We start from the raw sequence: 27,522 nt of genomic DNA on the forward strand, positions 1-27,522 counted from the left end.
GTGAATCAGAGGCCTCTGCATAAGCACTTGGCTGATGGAGATGGACCTACTCACGTGCTTCAAGTCAAACACGTGCTTAGATGCTTTGCTGAGTTGAGGCCTACACGCTCTGATTAGTAATGGATTCCTAGATGCTAGGAACCGGTGCTTAAGTACCGGTGATAAGTTCTTTGGAGGGCACCTAACTCCGCCAGAGATTGGTCACAGAATTTCCATTCACTCAAGTGTCTATGGAAGCAGCACTGCCCCATCATGGACCGTATGCTAGTTAAGGTAGCCCAGTTACGGTCTAAATGCAAGTCACAAATGAGAGGCTGCTTGTCCAGTAGACTCTCCAAAACTGAAACTCCTCCCACAGTGCCTGGGATACCTTAAAAAGGAAGTGCCAACCTGACCGATGCAGATCAGCGCACCCCCACAATCTCTGTGGTAACCTCCTATGAGGGAGCCTGCTAATCATGCTGATTAGTAACAATGGGGAAGAGCACCTGTGTCATTTCTCCCCTTCCCATTTCCCTGCATAGCACAATGTTCGTGTGGCAAAGGGCCTGACAAGTTCCCACACACTGAACGTTAATGGCTAGTGGAAATAAGGTGGACATCTCCCGTGACCCTCAGTCTCTGTCCCAATATCCATATGTTATGCTGCCTTTAAGAAAAAAAAAAGCCACACCCCCCCCCCCCCCCGGTATTAGATAAGGCAGGTGCATTTCTCTCACCACTTCTAATATGCTTCAAAGTCAAGGGTTTGAGCAGTTTTCCATATGGGGGGGGGGGGGAGATTATATAAAATACATCTCCCAGGAGCCTTCATCCAAAACGCCAGAGGATAGAAGGTGTTCTGAGGAGGAGTTTATTAAGCACTTGGAGAAAGGGACCATCCAAGAGAGAAGGATGGGAAAAGAGATGGGCTTCTTTTGACACTCTGTGGCCAGCGAGCAGTGGGCTTCAGTCCCACCCAGGCGGACATGAACTGTGGGCGAAGGTGGGTCGTAATCGTGACAAATTTCAAAAATCATATCGGGCAAAAGTTAGAAATGAGTAAAAATAAAGTAACTCGGGGCCCTCCTCCCCACCCCTTTCAAACCAGCCATTGAAGACTTAATTCAGGAACCTGCACAACGCATTATTTAGCAAGCTCTGAACTTTTTAAACGGAAGAATTGCGTTGCCATTCGGTGGGAGAGACATAGGAAGGATGCAGCTGGGGAGAAGACAGAAGATTAGTGTAGAGGGGGAGAATAGCAGCGGGCCCTGGGAGACTCTCTGGAGAGGTGCTGGGAGGTTAGAGTACCCCCCACTATTCACAGAGTACCCCAAGTCAGAAGGGGACAAGAGGAGCGGAAGGAGGCTGCCCCAGGGGAGAGAAGGCTCCCCACAGTATTGTCCCACCCCTGAATCCCACAGGGACTGTAGCACTGACCCCTGATAATGCAGGCCTTGTTATCTGATCCTCGCTGGCCCTCCACATCGTCAGATCCCCTTGAGGGATGTGGGGGGAGCTGGGGTGTTTGAGACTATTGGCCAATAGGGACAGCATGTGCGCAGTAGTTGGATTCTTTCCCCCCTGACGAACTGGGCTGCCATCGGAGAAAGGGATGGCCTGGGACGCTGTACCCAAGCACTGGACTTCCGTGAACATAGCCTGAGAAGTGCCTGGATTTTAGGTTGGGGAGGGGAAGAGGACCCCAGCCATTCTGGAATGGAGAGGAGCCCCGGCTGCCTCTAAAGGGAAGAAGGTAGAAATTCCTTATGTTTCAACTTGTGCGTGGGGTGGGGAGGGGAGGGGAGGGTGGTTTCCAGCACATGATGTAAGTTTTTTCCCCAGGTGCAGGGCGAGGCAACCTGGCCCACACTCATCTGCACGCAGACGAGAGAGCATGGAACCTCCCTCCGCCTTAGAAGCGATGCAGAGCACCCCTGGAGAGGCGCACAACCACTGCCTTGCGTTTTCACAGGAAAAACAAGCAGTTAGTCTTTTAAACTCCTACCAGCTCCTGCCAAGCCTGCAGAGCTGGAACAGGACGTGGGTAACGGAGGAGGAGCCAAGCAGCTGTAATGCTGAGGACGACCACTCTGGAGACAGCAGGGTGCAGCTCCTGTGTTGGAAAGTCATCCCCAGGCTGGGCCTGACCCCTTCACTTGTTCTCAGGGATGGATTGCCGGAGTTCAGCCAAGGGCGTGTCGGGAGCTTGGAATTTTCCCTTGCACCGGGGGGGGGGGGCACGGGGAGTGTCAGAGTGCTGGCAGCCACCATGAATTGAGAGAACGTTTCAAAGGCCAACAGAGGCTCCCTCCTCAAAGACATGTCCATAGGTGCTGGGGGGGCTTCCGCACCCCCTGGCTTGACATGGTTTCCATCACACACAGGGTTTACAGTTTGGTTCAGTGGCTCTCAGCACCCCCCACTATTCACATTGTTCCAGCCCCCTGGATGTCTCCATCTTTGGTATTTCTAGGGGGCCTGTCCACATGGGACACGCAAGCACTGGAAAATGCCAGAGGCAGCAATGAGCATATCCACAGGTCCCTTATTCTCCTCTCCCCCCGATTACCAAACTCTTTCCATTTTACTCCTCCCAAAGGACTTCCATTTTCTTCTTGTTTTTTCCTCCACTCCCAAGCTTCTCCATAATGCTCCTGACCATTCAAATCAATGGGAAGACACATTTGCTTCAATTGGCTTTGGCTCAGGCCTTAAGTACTAGTTGGGGTCTGGGGGACAGGGAGATGCAGCTACAGGGGGAAGAGGTGCATCCTGCCTTTAGACACAGATTTAGTTGGGGATTGGTCCTGCTTTGAGCAGGGGGTTGGACTAGATGACCTCCTGAGGTCCCTTCCAACCCTGATATTCTATGGTTCTATGACAGCCACTCTCCCTGGCTCTTAGTCACCTCTTCTGGGAAGGGAGTTCCCTAAGCTGGGGTCTTGCAGTGACAGAGCTCTGGCATTTGAGCCCACAAGACTGATTCCTTGCCTCTCTGTTCTGCAGCCGCCCTGGTAAGATATGGCTGGCTAGACAGCTTCTGGGATAACTCAGTTCTAGCCTAGTCTATGAAGGGCTTATAGACTCCATACAGAGCCTTTTCTTATTGGGAAAGCAGATTTATTTCAATAGTTCCCACGTATTTTATTATTGTCAACATGCTCCTGAATGGCTATTTTGATTCCGTTGCCATGAGCCTTCTTTCTAAGTTACATTACCTGCCTCATCAGCTAGGGTGACGAAGCAGGACTTGGAGCAATCTAAAGGCAACGCTGCCTGCACTTCGTCTTATACCTTTAATTGAAGACATTGGTCAAAACCAAGGCCAAGTTAAAAAACAAAAATCAAAAAAAAGATCAATTGCCTTTGAACTGTTCTGCAGCCAATGCTACTGTGGCCTTTGAAAAGTTCAAAAGTGTCTCTTGACTGCCCGCAGTTTGCCCCAGCGTTTGCACTCAGTTTGCAGAATGTGCAGAACAGTCTTGTAATCATTGGGTGTTTAGATAAGTTACCCAAAGGAAAGTCCATCCCCATCCCAGCATTTTACATCCAGGTTACACAGCTGGTGAATAAGTCAAATAATGGTGCTGAAGTTAAGAAGAGGAAAATTTATGCCATCAGGAAAAGATTTTCTTCCGACACCCCCCTCCCCGCCAGTTTACAAGGTGCACAGAGCAAGCCTGCTCTGATGAAGGGGCAGGTTATAGTAGGGTCTTTTCATCTAATTTTCATTACTAGGTCCCCCAAATGTAACCAGTAATAGAACTCATCTGGACCTCTGGCTGTGCAAATAACCTAGCGCCTGCAACACACCTTGCTTGGTTTTCCACTGATTAAAAGGAACTTGTCTATCCATCTAGGTATTCCTATCATAGCATCTCAATGCTAATTCCCCCCACACACACACACACACAAAGTTAATTCATACAAGCCGTACCGCAGTATCTGCTTCACCTACTAGAACAAAAGCAAATGAAATGTCAGCTCTTCCTATCCAGCAGGGATCTATAACATGTACATTTTGTTGTGGCATGAAGGCTTGAGTGCCATAAATTTTTATTGGTACCGCAGCAGTACCTAGAGGTCACAGTGTGCCCCACACACACACACACACACACACTGTCCTAGCTTTAAACAGACCACACAAATGGTGGGAGAACGCCGGTATTATGGAACCAGAGTCACAGAAATGTAAGGCTAGAAGGACCCTCAGGAAGCCATCTAGTCCAGCCCATTGTGCTGACGCAGGACCAGGTAAACTAGATCATCCTTGACTGGTGTTTGTCCAACCTGGTCTTAAAAACCTCCAAGGATGGGGATTCCACAACCTCCCTTGGATGCCTGTTGCAGAGCTTAAAACTATCAGAGTTCACAAATTTCTCTTAATACCTTAACCTGCAGCAAGGAAGATTCAGGTTACGCCAATTACTTCTTGTCCTACCTTCAGTGGACATGGAGAACAATTGAGCATCCTCCTTATAACAACCCTGATCATGTTTTAATACTGTGGTCAGGTCCCCCCACCCCACCTAGTCGTCTTTTCTCAAGACTAAACATGCCCCATTTTTTTTTTTAAACATTTCCTATTGATAAAAGGTTTAGAAAACCTGATCTTTTTTGTTGCTCTGCTTTGCACTCTCTAATTTGTCCACATTTTCCTGGTGCTCAGAACAGGACTCAGGACTCCAGCTGAGGCCTCACCAGTGCGAGCAGAGTGGGAGATTAGCTCCTGTGCCTTGCATACACCACACCTGTAAAAACCCTCCAGGAGGACCTTAGCCTTTTTCACATTTGCATCACATTGCTGACTTACTGGCTCTATGATCCACTATCGCCTGCAGATCCTTTTCAGCAGAACCACCACCTAGCCAACCGGTCCCTCTTTCGCAGCTGTACATTTGATTTTCCCTTCCTGAGGGTAGTACTTTGCGCTTATCTTTATTGAATTTTATCCTGTGGATTTCAGACCAATTCTCTAATTCACCATGGTCATTTTCAATTCTAATCCTGTCCTTCAAAATGCTAGTACAACCCCTACCACCGCGGTGTCATCCACAAATTTTATAAGCATACTCTCCATGTCATTAATGGATGTATGAAAATATTGAATGGTACCAGAGCCAGGCAGGACCCCACTAGTGTATCAGTGAAATAGGCTAGCACTTGATTCCGCGCCCCCCCCCACTCCCACCCCACCAAATAGTTCCCCCCTCATCCCCCACCCTGACATAAAAAATGAAAAAAATAAGAAAAAAATTCCACAAGTAGATTTATGCATTTAAATATATCATTGTACATGGTTAATGTAGCCAAAGCTCAGTATGATAAATGGGAACATTTTCAAAAGCACCTAAGTGAATTAAGCTCCTAAATCTCTTTCAAAAATTACTTAGGAGCTTAGGCGCTTAGGGGAAAATTTTACCCCGAGTCCTCACAATTTGAGTTTCTGTTCTATATAAAAATCTGCACGTACAATAGCACGCCTGTAGTAGGACCAATGTATGGCAGTGCTGGGAAGCTAAAAAGGTGGTTAGAAATCTAAAATAAAATTAAACATGTTCAACGTAAAATTAGTTTCGTGGTCCCATGTAAGAGCCTGATCCGACTCAATCAGGATTTCAGTAGCCAGTGGATCGGACTCTAAGCAGGGACTTGTGCTTACACGTTACGAAGTGACGATGGTTTTTTGAAACTCAAACTTTTTCAGGCTGCTCGGCCATCACACGGGCAGACATCTCTGAGTCCTTCCTTTTTTTAAATGTAAGTTATTAAAAAGTGATTAAGGGAAAGATTCTGATCTCAGTTAAAAATCCAGAGTAGCTCCAACAATGTCAAAAGAGTTATTCCCGATTTACACAACTACAGAACTGGCCTGTTGTGCCTAACACGATTTCCATTTGGGAGCCGAATGCGAGTGCTCTGTGCATAGCATGTGCGGTAACTGTATTGACTCCCTAAACTATCATCATCAACAAGGGTCGCAGCTCCACCCTCCAAAGCACATGGCTCCTACCGAATTCAGTGGCAGTCCCGATGGGGAATGCCGGTGCAAAACATAACCCCCGTGTGATGGGGGTCTGCAAACTAGGGGGTCTGCAAACCTGTGTCAAAACTTTGTGAATAAGGAGTCAATAAGCAGAGACCGGAGTTCTCCCTCAGCACAGATGAGAGCAGCTTAGAGAGCTATTATAGCATGTATTATAATAGCACACACTTAAGAAAACCCACAAGCACAAGTGGACATCTTGTTTCGCACACTCCCCCCCCAAGGCCTGTGTGTTCTGTCGCGTCAACAACACTCATACCAAATAGTCCCCAAGTATGTGTTTACAAGGTATATGTGGCTGATGCAGGTTATTGACATACGTTGTACATTATGTGGTTCCTAAATACACAGCTTGGATCCGTTAATTACTTGCATCAGGATCTGAATGTATATGGGGTTTGTGGTCCATGGGAAATTTTTCTTATGGAGAAAAATTACACAGGACAGCACCTCCAGGAAGATTTAAAATGGAGTGCGAACCAACATCAGCCCGGTATGGACTAAAAACACGCCTGCTTTACTCACATAAGTAGTTCCGGAAACAGAAGCAAGACCCGGATCCCTATCCATTAGATGTTACATATTCTAGAAGGGACTGTAAACACTAGCCTTTCCCCCAACCCTCCATTTCCTTGTCCTTTCACCACCCCAATATTGTTCGTCAGCATACAGGTTTCGCCAGCATGACCTCTCCAAAATAAATTCTACGGGGCTCTTTTTATGGCTGCATTCATAACAAACTGTTAGTGCTCGTAACTCATTGAGATACTCTAGTATTCCACAACCCCCGCTCCCAGGACACACCCCCGTAGGATTCTAAGAGAGGCCTGCTGACGTTCTGCATTTTAAAACCAAGCAATAGTCTGTGCTCAGCTCATTTCCAAAACTCTGCACCCTCCATATGAGCAGAAGTGCCAGAGAAGACAGTGGGTATTGGCATCGGGAGAAATCAGAGTATCTGAGCTGAGATTTGTCAAGCGGGTCTTAAGAGTTTTAATGGGGGAAAAAAAATATCAGTTAGCCTTAGACAAGATCCACGCAGGGAGGTTACGGGCAGAGAACAACGTGTGGACAGGCAGGTTTGGGTAAGGTTTTCAGGCTGTACGATTAAGTGGAGATAAAGTAGGTTGGGAACCCCAGGAGCACATCAGCTCCCAGCCCTGGGCCCACAGAGCCATGTACTGAAACTTGATTTAGGCTAACTGGCATGAAGCCACTCCCCTTCGCCTAGCTCAGACAGCGTGATGGACTCATTTACTTGGGGGGAATCTGTCTCAGCGTTGCGAGGACCTCTTATGGAAATGAATCCAATAAGGCTCGTCACCTTTAAAAGGCGGATTGATATCCTGAGCCAACTGTAAAGCAGAGGGCGATGGAACAGAGACTTCAGCTGGCTTCAGTTCAAAGGCAGGTAACCACACTGGAGCATAGTCATTGTCTCAGGCCACAGCTGCAATTGCCGTACATGGTTATTCTGCCCATGGTGAAGCTGAACAAGGCAGCAATAAAGAAGATTAACTAGTAAGTCTATGTAGGCAGATTAACAATCTGGGCCCTTGAGGAGAAATTCTAAATTACTTAATCAGGAATCCCTACGAATCATTACAAGGCATTCAAGACAGCAGTGAGAAGGAGATCAGGGTATGGGATAAGTTAACTTGAGGTCTATTAAATCTCCAAGACAAGTGTCAGCTTCATAGAGGCATGGACGGAGGCCGTTTTTTCTCCTAACAGAAATACTGTCATTTCCCCATCATGGTTATGAATGGGGACGGTGTTTTAGAAAAGAAATTATCAGAATTCGTCATGATTTTAGAGTGATAATCACTTAAAGCAAGAGTCCCATGGAGACAGAAGGAAAGGGAACGGAGCTTACAGGCAAAGAGATTGGGGAAGAATTTGAAGACTATGTGGAGGACTTTTTCAAGAAGGAATAGAAGGAACTCTCACCACGAGTCTCCCCATGACTCTAGTGGGACTGGGAAAGAAAACTCCACACCACCCTCATTTCTAAAGTTTCTGTTAGAGCCAGCTACGTGGGCAATTCAGCACCCATTAAGCTTCCTTATAGCCAGAAAGGGGTCACTTGTAACTGCTCCTGTTAAAACAACTCAAAGCAAGACAGACAGTTGGGCTCAACATTGCATGGTTCTGGGAGAGGGCACATCCAGTCAGCTAAGAAATACTTACGGCCCAAGAACAGTGGGGTTAGTTTTCTCAACAAGGGGACTTTCACGGAACATAAAGCCTTGCTGGACGTATTTATTGGTGTGTCATGGGGACACTGACCATTTCCCCAAACCCACTTGACTGGATGCATCATACCCATGGAGAATATTTCACAGCGTTGCACCTCAGGGTCCTTTAAAGATCGTCAATGCGCTGTGACCCCTGCAGGACGCGGTTTTGAAGAAAACTCGATGAAACAGGCTGGACTTAGCGATGAGCATTTATACACAAGAGCGTTTCCACAAGCCATGGAGGATCCCTTTGACATGAGCACAAGCAGGCATTCAATTTCAAAGCTCGCTGGGGTTAACCTCTCTTATAGGACCCAGCAACACGTTCTGCTCTTCATCGGGCCATGTGCAGCAGCAGATTTACCAACACACTATGGTGACATGGCAGGCAGAAAGGCACCGTCTGCGATGTATCTGTACATTCGTATTGCTCGTTATCCCCCTCCCCTGCCCTTTGGAGCTGGTAGTCACAGGGTGCAGCCAGCTATAATGGGATAAACACGCAGAAATGCCAACTCCTGGAAAAAATGTGGGAGAGGCAATTTCAGTTATCAAGGCAGCTGAATGGACACAGGCAGCAAGATTCAAAGGAAGATGCAGGCTGGAAGAACAAGGAGAGCATTCTGGCAGCTACAACCATGTAGAACAAGCTAAGAAGTAAATTCCAACTATACACTACAGCTATGCCGCCTCATCAACTTCCATAGGCTTTTGCAGGAGCATAGCAGTTGCAAAAAAGACTAACACTGTAGATAGTTTCACGTGGAGAGGATTCCCCATGAATTAGTTTTAGCTAGTACATCGCATAGCAACCCAGACTCCACACACACAAAAGGAGCTGTGCAACGTCTTGGTTCTCCAACATCAGAGACTCTGCAAAGCTGGCAGTCAGAATGATAACTGGCAAAGGTGCACAGTGTCACGTGCCGGCTGCATTTTAAGTAGAATCCCAAAGACAAGCAGGAACAAGCCTACTTTCAAAAACCCCAGGCACGTGCCCAAAGGCAAGAAGAATCCAAGTCAAATCAGCCTGCTGTATTAATCTCTAGTATACCGCAGCAATCTTTACAGGTTTTAAACCTGCATGTAAATGAATTCCTTAACCCCAGCTTTAATCTGTTCCCATGCTATTTATGGTTGATTTTGAAAACATAGACATGGATCTCCTCCTGGTGAGCCTGCTTTGCTCTCTCTCTCTCTGGCAGACTAGAAGGACGATAATCTTTCAACAAATTATTCTTTAATAAACCCTATTTAATCCCACTCACTTCACAAACAAATTTATTCATTACAGGAGCAGTAAGCCCACAGATGTGTTCTGAACCTCACTCCTAGAGACACTTAATAATTTTAACAGCTGCACAATCTACGTGCATGTTTAAATCAAAGCTATAGTAAGGCTACCTGCATACAGGATAGTTGACTACACACACACACGTTGTGAGGGAGGTTTAGTTCTAGGAATAGTAGCTAAATTGTTTTTCTAGCTTGTCTCACAGCAGATCACTAGCCACAGGAAGCGGCCCAAACCTAACTGTATCCCTTTGGCATGTTTTCATAGCGCTAGTTTTTAATAAATATAACACTCCACCCTCAGAGCAGGGCTGTCCTCAGGATCCAGGTTATTGCCACTAGAAAGAACAATGGCTGTTTTAAGTATTTAGATTATACTACAGCTGAACCGTTAAAATAAGACGTGACTTGCGCTATAGAGAAGCATCGGAGTGAATCTGGCAAAATACATGTATGCTAGTACAGTTACAAGCACATAGGCTTTGGGCCCTATGCGCCAGGGATTGGTACAGATACCTTTATGATTTAGCATTTGCAGGACAATAGTACCTACAGCCCCCAGCCAAAATTAAAGGTCCCACTTATGCAGGCTCTGTGCAAAAAAAAAAAAAAAAAAAAAAAAAAAAAAAATCAGAGACAGTAATTGCTTCTAGAAGCTCAGCATCTAAACAGACAAAGCTGGAGAAGGGAAGTACGACTGCCCTCATTTTAGAAACAGCAAACAAGGCTCTAAGCACAGCACACACCTAGCAATTCAGCAAAGCACTTGGTCACGTCTAACTTTTTACACAGATGTGTGTTTAAATGTCTTGCTGAACTGGGACCTAAGTGAGTTGCCCAAGGTCACATAGGAAGCCAGTGGCAGAACAAGGCATTGACTCTAGATTTCAAGTCCCAGGTCAGTACCAGGCATCAGTACTTCAGGCTTGTGAGACTTTTAACCTAGGTTCCCCTCCCTGCCTTAAGGCCGAAAACTCCCTCCCCACTGCTGCCTGACCCAGATATTCAGGCCCAAATGGTGCTCTAAGTGATTCCGTTACTCCACAGTGACACTGGTTTGACTGAGAACAGCACGTGGCCCTCAGTTTTGAGAGCTCTCCAACTCCCCATGGATTGAGACAGCTGCCTACTTCTTGCATGAGGACCTGGAGCAGACCGAGCTCCATTTCAGGCTGGAGCACACTGAGGAGAATAGGAGCCTGTGGCTGCTCCATGGAACCAGTCAAGGCCCCCGTCTGGCAGACCGATAGAGTGGCTCATAAAGGTTGAGAATCACTGCTGTCGAGACACCATCCTAAATCACAGAAGTCTTACTAGCGACCATTGAGTGCAGTAACTAGTTAAAATCCCAGCGCCAAATCGAAGCGAGGCTTTGGAAGATTTCCCTGCCTCTGATAAATTTCTCCCGTCTCATGAGATGCCACTCAGCCACCTGTTTTACCTACATTTTTGGGGGTGCCGCTCATTGAAATAGTGGCAGATCTGACTTTAAGAAACATCTGTTCCCCTTGGTACTCACAGCAAACTGCAAATTCAAAACATGAACTTGATAGCTAAGGAACTGCTGACTCAAAGCCCACTGAAACCAATGGAAAGACTAATTGATTGCACTGGGCTTTGGCTCAAGCCCTGAGTAAGCATGGTTGCTGCTGGTAGATTCTTCACACACTGGGCCCTCCCTACAATGCTAGTTAAGTGAGCAACCAACAGAGACGGGCTATAAAACCTTGCCACAGCACCGTAATGTGTCCTGCATTCATTTCCTTGAGCAGCCCACATCACGTTTACATCACGTGGAACAGCTGAGCGTGACCTTAAGACAACTTTGATGTCTGTAGGCCAAAAGAACCAGTTACATAATAGTCCGAGCAAGCAGAGAGACAGGTAGATAAGGCCTAAAAACTTTAGAAGGCACTAATTTGTTGCACCGTCTGTTCGAACACATGTACCACTTGAAAGAGATATTTGCACTAGAATATATTTATTAGGCATTTACAAGAGAGGCCAACTAATTTGTATAAGACCATAAGAATGGCTATACTGGGTCAGACCAATGGTCCATCTAGCCCACTATCCTGTCTTGCAACAGTGGCCAATACCAGATGCTGGAGAGGGAGTGAACAGAACAGGGCAATTATCAAAAGATCCATCTTTTGTCATCCAGTCCCAGTTTCTGGCAGTCAAAGACTTAGGCTTTGACCATCTTGGCTAATTGCCATTGATGGACCTATGCTCCATAAATTTCATCTCATTCTTTTTTGAACCCAGTTTACTTTTGCCCTTCACAACCTCCCCTGGAAGTGGGCTCCACAGGTTGACTGTGCACTGTGTGAAGAAATACTGCCTTGTGTTGGTTTTAAACCTGCTGCCGTTCATTTCATTGGGTGACCCTTGGTTCATGTGTTATGTGAAGGAGCAAGTGACACTTCCCTAGTCACCCTCACCACATCAGTCGTCTCTCTTCCAAGTTGAGCAGTCCCAGTCTTTATTAATCTCTCCTTGCAGGGAAGCTGTTCCACACCCCTAATCATTTTTGCTGCCCTTCTCTGGACCTTTTCCAGTTCTAATGTACCTTTTTTGAGATGGGGCAACCAGAACTGCACATAGTATTCAAGGTATGGGCATACCATGGATTTGTAGAGTGGCATTTTTATATTTTCCTGTCTTATTCTCTATCCCTTTCCTAATGGTTCCTAACAGTCTGTTAGCTTTTTGGACTGCCTCTGCATGTTGAGTAGATGTTCTCAGAGGTCTATCCACAAGCTCTCTTTCTTGAGAGGTAACAGCTAATTTAGACCCATTATTTTTATGTATAGTTTGGATTATGTTTTCCAATGTGCATTACTTTGCATTTATCACCATTGAATTTCATCTGCCATTTTTGTTGCCCAGTCACCCAGTTTTGTGAGATCCCTTTGTAACTCTTTGCAGGCAGCTTTGTTGCATGGCGATATTACCATTTAAGGCCCCCAAGCCTGAAACTCCTTGTGCCTGAGTGGCCTGCTGTGCCCATGTGGAGTTTAACTGAAGTAGGGCTTCTGCACAGGGTCAACGGTCTGTACTTGGCTAAAAGCTGGAAGATCAAGGCTTAAACTTGCAGTTGAGAGCTATCTACTGTTCCCTTATTCATCTAGTTTATGAAAACATTGGGGATTTTATGTATTAAGAAGGGTTCCTAACCTGTTAGGTTAGAATACAAACTTGCTTAGTTTCGAGTAAGGAATGTACCAAGTAATCTATTTGCAATCTGGACAGATTTTTCCATTGCTGGAGAATAAGCTTCACAATCCTAACAGGTATTGAGTTGTGTGAATGATATTAAACTCCTCTTCTGTTCAATACTAGTTGAGTTAGATGTTGCACTACAATTCTAATAAGAATTGGCTAAACAAGGTTGTCTGGAGGGATTAAAAATTCATCCATTCATTTTGGTCTGATGAGGTCTACAAACTAATGGGCCAGATTCTCAGCTGCTGTAGATCAATGTTTCTTCATTGATTTGTTCACAATAAGGTCATAACTATTTATGTTCACAATAAGGTCATAACTACCTCAAGCTGTGGAGGTAGGTAAATATGGGGAAACTGAGGAAGAGATATTAAGGGCTTGATTTGAGAAGTGCTGAGCACTGTCTGCTCCCTTGAAGGCGGTGGGAGCAGCAGGCGCCCAGCTACTTTGGAAACTTGGCCTTGTGGCTCCAATTCAGCATGTTCTTAAGATTACCCACATGCCTAACTCCATCCCGGCCCAGCAAAGCACGTAAGCACATGCTGAAGTCTCACAAAGTCAGTGGGAGAGGACCATAGCTAGGATTCTCAAAGTGGCCTCAAGGAGTAAAAAGCATCCACCCCACATTGACTTTCAATAGGCCAACTCATTTCCTTTGACCCCTTTGAAAATCGCAGCCCACATGCGAAGAATTAAGCACGTACTTAAGTGATCTGCTGAATCAGGGTTTTGATGATTTGCCCAGTGCCATAGATTGAGTCATAGTCAAAAATGGGATTAGAACTCAGGCATATTCTGGTTTCTTGTACACTGGGCGAGAGGATTGCAGAGCAGCAGGTCCTTGACAGAAAAGGTTTGCCCCTCAGTATCACCATTAGAGGACAGGAAGACAATCAGCGGTTCCAACCCTACTGCCATATTGGTTAAACAGCTAGGAAATGAACAATAGGGCAGACCTATTGGAGCACAGGGCACATTCATCACTATAAACCTTGGGACTTGGCCCAGGTTACACGTTGTAGATTGAATAGTTCTTCCTCTGTATCTCTCTTGCCAGCAACAATCCTGTCTTGCAGTGTCCTGTGCTAGCTAGCAAGGGGATGGATATAATGAAATCTCAACATGTGCTACCATACATTTATCTTAGGATGATAACGTTACAAGCAGTCCTGTAATTAATTGCTTTATCTTTGAGTTTATTGCTTTCGTGGTTTCCAGATCTAAACCACACATTATTGGACAGCGTTCTACAGTGTAATAAATCACTAGTTTTTTTTCCAAAGCTTTTCCTTACAAAGGAGACAAGTTGGAAATATGTGGGCTCATCTAATATTATGGATGCTCCATGTGAATAAGCCGGATCCTGAGCTGTAAGATCTGTGCAACCATCAGAGTTTAAATTTTAAAAAAGTGGTTCCATTTGACTACATTAGAGAATTTTTAATTAAGTGTGTTTATTCAAATTAGTAATTGCAAAAAGAAAGTCAGGGAAGTTGCACTAGACAAAGGACTACAAGGACACATGGGCATAATAACCTCAGAGTCAACACTATTCCAATGGATAGGAAGTGACCTATTGTCACTTACTAGGAAAGGCCGGGGGGAGGAAAGAAGATCAGTTCCTGTAAAACACCAAACCAGGTGACACTGCTCTTCAGCTAACAGACACAGGCCCTGAGGAGCAGCTTTTTAGAGACTCATTTTTGGTGGACACATCGTCATATCCGAAGGCCTGACCCTGCAGTGCTCTGAACACCCTCACCTCCCACTGACTCCAAAGGGAGTGGAAGTTGTCAGCAACCCTACTTTAGAAAATAAGAGCTCTAAGATGTCTTGCAGCTAAGGCAATATTTGCATTCATATGTTATTGTGAGCTATAGATATGAAAGTAGCAGGAAAGTACTGTCCTTTCAAAGTACAGACAAATCCATGCCCCCACAAGTGGGTGCAGAGTCATCATGCATGGAAGATGGAGTAGGAGACACAACATTTACTATGAGCCCGATATAAGCAGACTTCAAGTGATGTTAAGTTGTTCTGTATCATACCTGTGCATCACTAAGGTTTACACTACCATAGCTGGCTGAGGCTGTAACATTAAGTATTTTGTGCATTAGTAAATTGAGCCCTAACTAAATCAAAGATCCCTAGACCCTCCTCTGCCATGCTTTCCGACCAGTATGCTGAATGCTGGCCAAACACTCAGCATAGATACGTGAAACAGACTGTGCAGCAAGGCATGGCTCTGCCCCTGTTCTAACGCCACTTCTCTCTGCCCTAAATAACCCTGGTCATTCCTAGTTGGAAACAATTCACTGTATACATTATTTCTGTTATTTATTACATTATTTCAGGATCCAGGAAAGGCTGGGCCATAATTACAACAACATGTGCAATATTGCAGAGTCAGTTCCTGATCGCTGGCTTCGGAAGAAGGCTCCACTTCTGCACGAAAACATTTGCCTTCCCAACACAAGAACTATTTTTCACTCCATATTGGGATTTATAAACTGCCCTGCCAAGCAGTCAACTTGCCAAATTATAGCTCTTGCATGGCCATTGAGCAGCAATGCCAAGAACAGAAGTCTAGAGCGAGAGAACTCTCAACGACAGTAACGTTTCAGTTTTAAATGAAATCTAAGTACCTCTTACAGAACAGAAAAAAAAAATTCCTCAGGGAACATTTTCAGGGATGTTCAGAGGAAATCAGACAATTCTTGTGATTGTTACTGGAAATTGTAGGTATAGAAATTGTTTGCTATAGAAAAAAAAATGCACCCTTCAGGATACAAGATTATAGAAACACAAACCCATATTTACTGTTAATACTTTGTCCTGACAGCCAAAACGCAAATTGGTTCTCCAATTCCCTCTGCTTTCCATACGTAATTGTGTTTATAAAGGAAGCAATAAAAGTTTAGCAGGACCAGTAGACAAGGCTGATTGATCACATATTGGCTTAGGAGAGACACTAGCCCCAAATAGGAGCAGACGCTAGCCTTACTGCGCCAATAGCTTCCTACTCTGGTGCATCTACAACACAACACAGCTCTAGTCTTTAGCCATTCATACAGACTGTATCCTGAAATGCTTTACAAAGTTAACCACCACAGTTAGAGAGTGGAATCATCACAGCAGGGTGAGAGAGAAACAGAGGTACACAGAAAGGAGAAACAAACTTGTTTTCATGGGAAATTTGAAAGCTGGGGGTGGGGAGGAGGAGAAGGAGAAGATAAAGTGGAGGAACAGAGCAAAGCTGTTCCAGAGGATAGGAGCTGCACAGAAGGCTCTTGCACCAACTCTGCTGAGGGGTGGCATAAAGAGGAGGCTGGTGCTAATGGACTGGGGACAGGAACAAAGTCAGAGGAGAGGCTACATTGCTGTAACTTACACCTTTCAGCCCCCACAACAAAGAAGTCCCATGACACCTAGGATTTACGGACGTTGGCCATGAGCTGACATATGAGCAGTCCCATTGAAGTCAGAGGGTCTACACACATGTATATAGTTAAGCGTGTGCATCAGTGTCTGCAGGATCAGGGCTTTAGACTGAACCCTATAGACCAACATATATAGTTTACACACCCATGCCATCCCTCGACCAGAAATGGGCTCATTGGGTCCAAGTGGAAGGGAGTCGAAGGGACACAGCACCTCTACATTTGGTTCAGAGAAGGTCTGTAGGTTAGGATGGAGCAAATCCACGTAGTGACATTACAAGGCAGACAGTTTTGAACTGGATTATGAAATATTATATATACATACACATATATACCTGCACACCCCCATGAGGAAACCCCACTGACTGCCCCAGTCACCAACTGCACGATGAACATGATGCAGAGAAGCCATCGGTGATTGGAGAAATGAGCCCTGCTCTAAGAAGACAATATATTACAGCAAGAAGGGAGGTGAAAGGAGCATCACTAGAGGTTCACAGTACCCCATAATTGATTAAATCCAGTGGTCTCAGAAGGAAAAAAAGACAAGTGATTGTGGTGTTGTTAGCACTGTTAAATGTTACATCAGCTCTTCCATTAGAGATCTGATTTTATGTTGGTTTGCCACTTGGCCACAGAAATTCATTGTGAGCTGAAGCTTAGGAAACGCCCTTTAAATTTACACACAGGCCCAAATTTTGCAGTCAGATACATGCTGGCAGACCCTTCTACCCTCAAAGAGCCACGGATTGAGGTCATATCTTGTTCTATATTATTTAGGAACTTCTACAGGGGTTTGAGCACAAAAACTTTGATGTTTACCTTTAAACAACTTCGACTTTTAGAGAGACCCATCTTGCAACAAAACTAGTGCCAATCCATGAATGTACAGTCAAGGAAAGACACAATGTCTGCCCCAGATGCAGTGAGCATCCACAACTCCCACTGAAGTCAACAGGAGTTGTGGGATGTTCTATACTTTAGGATCAAGTACCCCCTTCCCCATCAGAAAGTTTTAAGGTCAGAGCACAGTCTGGGTCTGGCTTTTCTTTTACTGCTGGCTCCTGAAGCAGAATATAGTAGACGCCTTGGAACTGCCAATTTTTCAGCACACATCTGCACACAGGCACCTCAAAAAGGTGGCGTGCCAGGTACCGCACCTGAGCGGCAATGGAATCACATTTCATCTTATGTGCTACATATACAAGGCAGCAGCAGCAGCTAGAGACCAAGTATGACCTTTAGCTTGAATTTGCTCAGCATATCTTGGTTCATGTTATCACCTTATCGTTTAAGCTGGTGGTGTTAATGTCTGGGAGAATCCCATTCACAAACTTGTAGCTTTGCTACTTGGAAAAGCAAAACCTTTCCAGTTCCATCTTACAAGATCACTAGGACACTCTCTAAGACAAGAAGAAAAAGGAGGACTAGTGGCACCTTAGAAACTAACCTATTTATTTGAGCATAAGCTTTCGTGAGCTACAGCTCACACTCAAATAAATTGGTTAGTCTCTAAGGTGCCACAAGTCCTCCTTTTTCTTTTTGCAAATACAGACTAACACGGCTGCTACTCTGAAACCTCTCTAAGACAATGGCCTCAACCAAACACCCTCGTATTTGCCACGGTATGATGCAAGGTTCCGCTGCTATGACCAAGCAGCGGTTCCACACTTCACTGGCAGCACAGACAACTTAACTGCAGCCATTCTCCCCCCAACACACACGTCACTTTTACAAAGCATCAACTGTATTGTATATTTGTATTGGAGAATATTGTGACTAAAGGGACACTAATTTGACAAATCCAAAACTCGACTGTACATTTGCAACTCTCCACTCTTATGCCAACTCCATTTTCCACGAGCAGGCAAGTGGACTGGGTAGAGATGAAAAGCCAGTCAGGAAGGGAACTGAAATAAACAAGAATCCTGCACAGGATTTTCTTCACCTGGACAAAGAGCAAGGACAGCACCACATGAGTGACTTTACCTGCAGTCCCAACAAACTCAGAATCCAGCCCGGTTTTACTGAGGAGGGATCACACATCCTAAGAGCTGGCATTTTAAGGCTATCCCACAATATTGCAGCACCCTTCAGTTAAGGGTCCATGAAGAAAAATGCAAGTTTAAGGGACAGGCACAGTTTATGCTTGTCCGACATGATATACATATTTTTAACTTGTACTCAACTGTGCTATTAAAAAAGAAGTACTTCAGAAGGCCCAAACTGGCTGATCTAACATCTGGACCATTTCACACGTCCCCGTGTGTTTGTTTTGAAATTAATTCTTTATGTACTTTTTTCTAAATAAATGTTTCCAAATTCTAGGAAATAAATAAATCAGTGCATGAGCAGCTCAGTAACAAACCAATATAAACAAACAATCTACCACATAAGAAATACCCTTCAGCATGGAAGCATATTCCAGTGTGGATGGAGAAACAACTGGAGAAACAAGCTTCAGGGTTCAAGCTTTCAAGAAGCAATAAAGAGAATATCATTTTAAGATGATGTGAATGTTACCAACAGAGCCATTTTAGATACTAGGCACTATATTCATATACTTATTATGCTAGTGATGCTACAGACATTAGATCATGTTACTTTTCGACAAAGGTTTCATCTAGCCTCTTCCACAAGCAATCTAGAAATGCAGAGATGCCTTGCCAGTGATAGATGCAGATACAAATATCCAACATCAAAAAGTGCAGCTGTGTATTACAGAGGGATTACTACACTGTGAAAGCTGATTTATGACAAACTGTCAAAGGGCATTGGACTTTTTTTTTTTTTTTTTTAACATGAATGCCAACAAATTGAAGTGTACAAACCCCCCTTTTGTGTGGGAAAGCTAGCATTTAGGAACGCTGGGCCAGAAGTGTGTCCAGCACCCAACAGATCCCATTGGAAATCCGGCCTTAATAGTGGAGGCTGAGGACTTTTGAAAATCTGGCCCCTCGCTTTCATCGGCTTTTATATGTTCCACATACTCTCGGGGTGAAAACGATCACTTCCGAGAGCAAACAGCTACCTGATGGGTGTGTGCAAAGGTGCTTTTCCACTTGCAAGAGTGGAAGTCCCTTTGAATACGTCCGTTAGCATATTCGTGGTCAGATCCTTTACACTATATTACTGGGGTGTCCTGAAGACTATCCAAACCAGATGTGTAAGCAGATGGGACAGGGTTACAGGAGAGCGGAGACGCTCCGTGTGCAGAGAGCAGCAGAGGGGTTGCTCAGCGGGAAACCAGCCAGTTACCCAACTCCCCATGGCTAGTGCCAGGGCAGAGTATTTGCCTCTCTGTCTGGGTGATTAGCTGGGCACTGGGGAATGGAATTTCTCCCATTTCCCCACAGGTGGCTGTCTGGGAGGCAGCCGCCTGGCAGAGGAGGAGAAAGGCCCTTGGCCCAGTCTACCAGAGGCAGATGCCTGCATATGGGAAAGGATATGAACCGGTCTCCCTGTGGGTCCAGCTTGGGTAATGGGATAAGGCCCTTCCCTTGCCCTCTTGTGCCTGGGTATCGAGGTGGGAATTGCCCCCAGACCTTGGCACTGGGAGATGCCCTGTCCCCCTGCTGCCGGGGCACAGTCATGAGGGGAGGGAGGGGCAGGATACTTACACCAGGTGCTTGGGTGAGTGCCCCTGGGGGCAGGAAGGGAGAAGCTGCCCTCATGTCGCCCCCCCCGCTGGATAATTGGCGTGGGGGGGGGAGGAACCTGCCCCCATGCCGCCCCCCCGCTGGGTACTTGGCATGTGGGGGGGAGGAACCTGCCCCCATGCCGCCCCCCCCCCGCTGGGTACTTGGCGCGGGGGGGGGGGGAGGAACCTGCCCCCATGCCGCCCCCCCCCCGCTGGGTACTTGGCGCGGGGGGGGGGGAGGAACCTGCCCCCATGCCGCCCCCCCCGCTGGGTACTTGGCGCGGGGGGGGGGGGAGGAACCTGCCCCCATGCCGCCCCCCCCCCGCTGGGTACTTGGCGCGGGGGGGGGAGGAACCTGCCCCCATGCCGCCCCCCCCCGCTGGGTACTTGGCGCGGGGGGGGGGGGAGGAACCTGCCCCCATGCCGCCCCCCCCCGCTGGGTAATTGGCGCGGGGGGGGGGGGAGAGGAACCTGCCCCCAGGCCGCCCCCCCCCGCTGGGTAATTGGCGCGGGAGGGGGGGAGAGGAACCTGCCCCCAGGCCGCCCCCCCCGCTGGGTAATTGGCGCGGGGGGAGGAAGGGAGAGGAACCTGCCCCCATGCCGCCCCCCCGCTGGGTAATTGGCGCGGGGGGGGGGGAGAGGAACCTGCCCCCATGCCGCCCCCCCGCTGGGTAATTGGCGCGGGGGGGGAGAGGGAGAGGAACCTGCCCCCATGCCGCCCCCCCCCCGCTGGGTAATTGACGCGGGGGGGGAGGGGGAGGAACCTGCCCCCATGCCGCCCCCCCCCGCTGGGTAATTGACGCGGGGGGGGAGGGGGAGGAACCTGCCCCCATGCCGCCCCCCCCCGCTGGGTAATTGACGCGGGGGGGGAGGGGGAGGAACCTGCCCCCATGCCGCCCCCCCCCGCTGGGTAATTGACCCGGGGGGGGAGGGGGAGGAACCTGCCCCCATGCCGCCCCCCCCGCTGGGTAATTGACGCGGGGGGGGAGGGGGAGGAACCTGCCCCCATGCCGCCCCCCCCCCCGCTGGGTAATTGACGCGGGGGGGGAGGGGGAGGAACCTGCCCCCATGCCGCCCCCCCCGCTGGGTAATTGACGCGGGGGGGGAGGGGGAGGAACCTGCCCCCATGCCGCCCCCCCCCCGCTGGGTAATTGACGCGGGGGGGGAGGGGGAGGAACCTGCCCCCATGCCGCCCCCCCCCCCGCTGGGTAATTGACGCGGGGGGGGAGGGGGAGGAACCTGCCCCCATGCCGCCCCCCCCCCGCTGGGTAATTGACGCGGGGGGGGGAAGGGAGAGGAACCTGCCCCCATGCCGCCTCCCCGCTGGGTAATTGGCGCGGGGGGGGGGGGGGAGGGAGAGGAACCTGCCCCCATGCCGCCCCCCCCCCAGGCCCCGCCGCCTCCCCAGCCCGGGCCGCCATGTTAGTAGCTGCCTCCCCCGGTCCCTGCGGCGGCTGCCCGGGCCTAGCGCGAAGCCGGCGCGGCGGTGCCAGGACCCCCCCCCCCTCAGCCAGCGGGGGTGTCAAGGCGCGGGGGGACCCCCCACCCACACAGCGCTAACCAGCCCGCTGGGGGGTCACCAGCCCCACTGGCTCTAGCGCTGCCCCAGCCCCCTCCCCGGGCACCCCTTGAAGGGCAACATCTCCCCCCCCCCCCGCACCCACAGGCAGCCTCCGCGCCCCTCCCCTCCCATCCCCGTGTAAAGGGGCGCAACCCAGCCCAGCGCGATCCCAGCCCCCCTCCACCCAGCCACAGCTACTGGGGTGGGGGGCTGCTCTCTACGCCCCACATCTAACAGCCCTTGGGGGCGTTTGCTCCATTCCCCCCCCCCACCAAAATCAAACGCACGTTCCTCGGACCCTTCCCCCTCCCACGCGTGGAAAGTTTCACCCCCACCCAGGCGAGCTTTGCACCCCGGCGCGGGGAACAGGTGCTCTCGGCTGGGCTGCTCCGGGGGGGGGGGGGGTTTAAAGCCGCAGCTGACAGCGGGGGGGGGGAGCACAAGTATTCGCCCCCCCCCTCCGCCGTTTTAGGGAGTGCCTGGAATCACTAGGGCTCGGAGAGGGGGTGGGGGGGGTGTATACACACTCACCGAGTCACACTCACGCACACTCACCCGAAATCCTGGTCCATGGACTTGAAGAAGAATTTGTAGCTGTGCACAGGCCGGTTGCTGAGGACATTTTTAAAATCTGTCAGCGTGACTTTCTCCGGGGGGACGGGCAGCTTCACCAGGTAGGGGGTCTCCTCCTCGTCGATGTGGTAGATGATTTTAGTCTCCGCCATGGGAGAGAGGTGCGGGGGGAGGGGAATACGGGGTGGGGGGGGCAGTCCAGGGGCGGGGGCAGGGGGGGGGCGGGGGCAGGTCCAGCCCGGGTCGGAGCTGCCCGTCACCCACTCACCGGGTTTCCCAAGCCCCGGCCCGGCGCGGCTGCCAACAGGAAGGGAGAGCTCGGCTCCTGGCTATTGCACCGGGGATTTCATTCCCTGCACCGCTCTCTAGCTGCCCAACGGGAGAAATGCACGCGGTGCCCAGCCCGGCCCGCATCCCCGCGGGGGCCGGCCGTGCCCCGGAGGGGCGAGCGCAGCACGCCGCCGGCCTGGGGCTGGGGGGCTGTCGGTCGCAACCTCCTTCCGCGGCTGCAAGCCACCAGCCTTCTGCCCGTTGCTCCTGCTGGGGAGGGGGAGTGAAGCCGCTTCCCAGCCTCCTCCGGGCTGCCTCCTCCCCCCGCGGCTGAGTTAAAGGGACACGGTGAGGCGGAGCCTGGCCCCGGCCTTTCGCAGGCGCGGGAGCGGCCCCGCGCCCGCCGGGTTCCAGGCGGCCCCGCGCCGCGTTCCAGAGCGGGCTCCCCGGGCTCCCGAGACGGTGTGGAAACGCGAGCCACGGAGCCGGCGGGCCCCCCAGCTCGGGGAACGGAACGGCCAAGCTCGCCCGTCCCCTGCCTGCAAACAGAGCCGGGGGCTGGTTTCTGGGCGGATGGCACTGGACAAAGACCAACCTCTGGGTCACGAAACATTTGGAGGACGCTGGCTGTGTGGACGGGGAATTCCAGCCACCCCAAAGGCAGGCCACGGTTTATGGGGTGCCCTGCTTGGAAACCTGGCAGTGAAGCTCCTAGTAAATAAGCATCGCGCTTCATAGAGTACCTGACATTTCCTGCGGAGAGCGATTTGCCCTTCCCTGGGAATGCTGGGCCAGATCGAGCAACCCCCTTGCGTTCAACTAGGCCCTCGTCCTGTGAGCAGCCCCTTGACGCCGGTGAAACGGCTAAGGAAGGGGAGGGGAGGGAGCACCTACAGTTCCCATTGAAATAAAACTCAAGCCGCGATAAGGATGTGCCTAAATATGGATCTGGGACCATAACAGATTAGGCACCCAGGGTTGAAAATGCTGGCCAAAGTTTGGGGCCGAGCCCATTTGCCGCCCTACACCTGCTTCTCTTCTGCAGGTTGCTCTGGCTCCGTGCAGGGATAACCTGTGGGATAGAGACACGAGGGACACTGGCTTTACATTAATAGTTGGAATAGAGGGAAACCAAAGAATGCTGGAATTTAGCACCCCCCTCCCCCAAAAAACAGACTTTGGGGCTAAACTGAGCAAGAGCTGGTAAAAGAGAGATTTTGGTAGCTGCGGAGAAATGTGTCTTGTGCTTTGTAGCTGGAAACAGACAGGTACAGGAAGCAGCGAGGTCACTGGACAAACCAGGGTTGCGCTTTCCCTTTATATTTCAACAGAGCTGGGTTGATTTTTTTTTTTTTCCGGTCTAATCACCATGCTCTGTGCTCCCCTGCTGTTAATACAATTTGTCATGGACCAGCAGCCTTCTCCAATGCCTATGCTAATAAGAAAGCAGAGAGAGCCATTTGCTGCCGTCAGAAATCTTCTTTAAGAGGTGCTGATTGGGACTGTATCAAGGCTAGATGCTTCTGGGGCGCTTGGCACCTACAAAGCTTTTTACCGGTCATAGAAATGTAATTCTTTCTCCGAAGCCATGTAGCATACAACTAAAGCTATCCCATGCGTTGGAATAGCTTTGGTCCTACTGCTCCACCAATGCTTTGGAGCAGAGTGGAGGTCCTCTGGTCCGAGAGAACACCTCTTTAGGGGACCATATTCTGCAGCTCCTCCATTTGAGTGACTCCAGCTTCCTCCTTAGAAATGGGGGGGCAACCAGCGTGTGAAAATTTCCAAAAAGTATGGCTAGGTCGTGGGGAATCTGCTGTTCATTAAAAATATGTCTGCAGCCAAACCCCCAAGCTAATTATATTCCCTTTTTTTTTTGCACCCCCCCCCCACCCCATGAAAGAGCACATTAGTTTCTCCAAATATTCAGCTGCCTGTGGAAAGGGACATCGCAACTCACTCATTGAATTACCTGTGGCAGTGGAATGATTTGTCCATTAGAAAAAAAGAATAGAGAAGCCAGTTGTGTTAAGGCAGCTGCCGTCGGCCAAATGGTTCGTTAACACTGTGACTATTTATTATTGTGAAAGGGGGTGGGTATCCCCAAATCTAAGCCTGAGGGGTGAGATTTTGAAAAGCACCTAGTTAGGTTCCTAATTCCTGTTGTTTTTTAATGGGAATTGGGCACCTAACTGTAACTTCCTTAGGCACCTTTGAAAATCCTACCCTCCATCTTACCTTTACATAGCATCTTTCAGCCTGAGGTGTTTTAACAAACTACAGGCCCAATCCTGCAAACACAACTGAGTGTAGCGATTAATTGCTTTGAGCAGCCCCTTTGCTTAGATGTGGTAGTCAGTTTATGCATGATCAGGCCCTGTTTACACTTCACCAAGCCCTGAAATGCAGCCGTCACTGAGGTGGATGAGGTAGCCAGATGGAAAACCAGTGCACAGCGTGCATGTCATCAAGGAGGGAAGGTTTTTATTTTATTTATTTATTTATTACTACATACTTGGAATGTAAAAGTATTCCTGGGTGCCCCAGCCAATAGACAGTTTGAGTCTGCCAGCCTGGGGATGGATCTATGGTTCTTTCTACCCTAATTTCCTATGTTCCCGTCCCATTTAAAAAGAAGCCATCTCACCCAAAAGGAACCTAAACATTCTCTATTGTAACAGACACATAGCGTTATTCGTGTTGAGTGAGCATGGGGCTTGGATTCATTTCAGTAACACTTAGTATCATTGTAACTGGGACTGACAAAACAGGGGAAGGGGAGATAAGTGTACCAGGCCCCTGAGTTCATAGGGCCTCCCCCCCGCCCCAGTCTGTAACATCTGGGTAAATAAAGTGAAAGGGGCGTGGCAGTGAACATGATGTACCAAGGTCTCACATTGCTCTTGCCAGGCCTGACTGTGACATGTATTGGGAAACCAAAATGCTAGCGCCAGCTATCTGCCGGCACTCCTACTACTGTGATGTAATTACAAAATTGCATTTAATGGAATTATCCAACCCTGAATCTCTACAGGCATTTATACCACTGTTTTCACCATTGAGCCCAAATCCCTGTATAATCCTTTAACGAGACATGCAAGGTGAACAGCAAGGAAAAGCTGTGGCCTGACTTTCCAAAACGTGATTAGTGGTTGTAGGGTGGCTCATCTTTGGGGTGTCCATTTTGGCACACATCAAAGGCATCTGATTTTCAGGAAGTGCTGAGCACCCCCCCTCAACATCAGTCTTCTTTAAGGTGTCCCCAGTTCGGCCCCTCAGAATTTAGCCACTAGTCACTTTGGAAACTTCAGGTCTATGTTTTCACTATTTAAATTTTGGCCTTTTACTCGCAATAAGCACAAACTACTGAGGATTTCCATAAGCTCACGCATCCAAGTTCTCTCTCTCGCGCACACACATACACTGTGGTTCACATAACATTTTGGGATGTGCTTGGTATAGAAAATATGCCACAAAAACAGCAGTTTTCCCACATTTTAGAATCGCTTGGTAGGAATGTACAAGATTCCTTATAGCAGGCTTGTTCTCTAACCGGAGCTATGCTTTTCAGATACCCGAGTCCTCTGCAATCTTTTTAATAAACAATAAAGAAACTCCCACACACAAATATTCAAGACTGTGGTATCTTTAGTGGGTACTTAATGACCTGCTGAATTGCTCAGTCTCTAAGGAGGGGCTAACACAGAGATTGGGTCTGCAGAGCCCTGTCCCTGCTCTAGCCAATTTGCTTTCGCTTTTGACAACTAAAAATGGAATGAGTTGTATAATTGTCAGATGGCTACGTGCCAGCATAGAGATGAGGATCTTGGATTTATGACTCACAGACGGATTCCTGTGTCCCGCCCATAATGCCCTGCCTTCTTGGCGTAACCCAGATTAACATTACAGTTTAACCACAAGCTAATCCAATTAAGAAATGTGTTTGGTACATAGTGAGGAACAGGGGGGTTGCCATACTAGTAAACCATTGGTGCACCAAGGCTAATATTTAGCTTCTTGCAGAATTGAATACCTGACATTTCAAAGGAAAGTCAGATTAAGGCATAATGGTCCTAGCCCCTTGATGGGGGGAATAGCATTCTGGAGGAGATCAATGCCTGAAGCATAAGTTTCAGAGGAACAGCCGTGTTAGTCTGTATTCGCAAAAAGAAAAGGAGTACTTGTGGCACCTTAGAGACTAACAAGTGAGCTGTAGCTCACGAAAGCTCATGCTCAAATAAATTGGTTAGTCTCTAAGGTGCCACAAGTACTCCTTTTCTTTTTGAAGCATAAGTGTTGATCACCCTTTTTTTTTTAGCAATTGACACTATCCTTCATTACCGGCTACAGAATTCACAGATTCAGAGATTCCAAGGTCAGGAGGGACCATTGGGATCATCTAGTCTGCCCTCCTGCAGAGCACAGGCCAGAGAACTGCCCCAAAACGATTCCTTTAGCAGATCTTTCAGAAAACCATCCAATCTTGATTTAAAAATTGCCAGTGATGGAGAATGCATCTACCCTTCTATCAGAGGCCCGGTATGAGGCCTAAGACCTGAACTAAAGTAACGGTCAAGACTTTGTTAACATAAAGCAAAGTTAACCTGTGAGCCAGAGGCAGGCCCTGCTCACAGAAGCTGGCAAGGAAAGGGCTGATGCTGCAAAAATATTCAGACCTAAAAGGTACTGGACACTAGAGGTACAAACATATGCCAGGATGGTACCAGAATACTCCGATACTCGCACATTCCACACAGATAACAAGGAACAGGCAGACCCATCCTAAAGACAGGCAGGAAGGTACTATGATGGCTAGAGTTGTTTTGATCGAACCAACATGTACAAGTTGATAGGCAGCACCTTACTACGTAGAGGGGTTGTACCTCAATACGTCAGGAGTGAGGTGTAACTTGTTTGTATGTAAGAATTCACATGTGAGGAGTTACCTTGTCTGGCCTAGGGGGCAGTGGTGAATCCCGCCACTGACTGAGACGGTCCATTGTCAGGGAGCACATATGTACCAGCAGAACTGTAGACATCTGATCCGGGGACCTAGAGACTGTGTTTTGTTTGGCAATAAACCTGGCCAGGTGCCTTCTTACCTTATCAGAGTCTGTGGTCACTGGGGGTTCTCTCGGGGTCTGCTGTGTCAGCGATCTGCAGAGCCGGGGCCGCACACGCAACACACGCACGCAGCCGACTGTTATCAACATTGAACAGAGCAGAGCACCACACCGGTGACGTCT

The 27,522-nt window shown here is 48.5% G+C and overlaps 1 protein-coding gene across 5 annotated transcripts in view; it reads right to left on the reverse strand.

Moving 5' to 3' along the window:
- Nucleotides 1-22,556, reverse strand: part of DVL1 (dishevelled segment polarity protein 1) — a 175,661-nt gene extending 153,105 nt beyond the window's left edge. Inside the window, exon 1 of one of the 5 annotated variants that reach the window (XR_012665431.1) lies at nucleotides 21,989-22,554. Coding sequence is in view for 4 of the 5 variants with exons in the window: in XM_048825160.2 (XP_048681117.2) it covers nucleotides 21,989-22,158 (170 nt within the window). In the remaining variant the exon portion in view is untranslated. Of the gene's footprint in view, nucleotides 1-21,988 lie in introns of all 5 variants that reach the window. The other 4 variants (XM_048825160.2, XM_075121092.1, XM_075121094.1 and 1 more) reach the window with 4 other exon arrangements.
- Nucleotides 22,557-27,522: the final 4,966 nt, after the last annotated feature.

The sequence above is a fragment of the Caretta caretta genome, chromosome 18 (genome assembly GCF_965140235.1).
Source record: "Caretta caretta isolate rCarCar2 chromosome 18, rCarCar1.hap1, whole genome shotgun sequence".
NCBI lineage: Eukaryota > Metazoa > Chordata > Testudines > Cheloniidae > Caretta > Caretta caretta.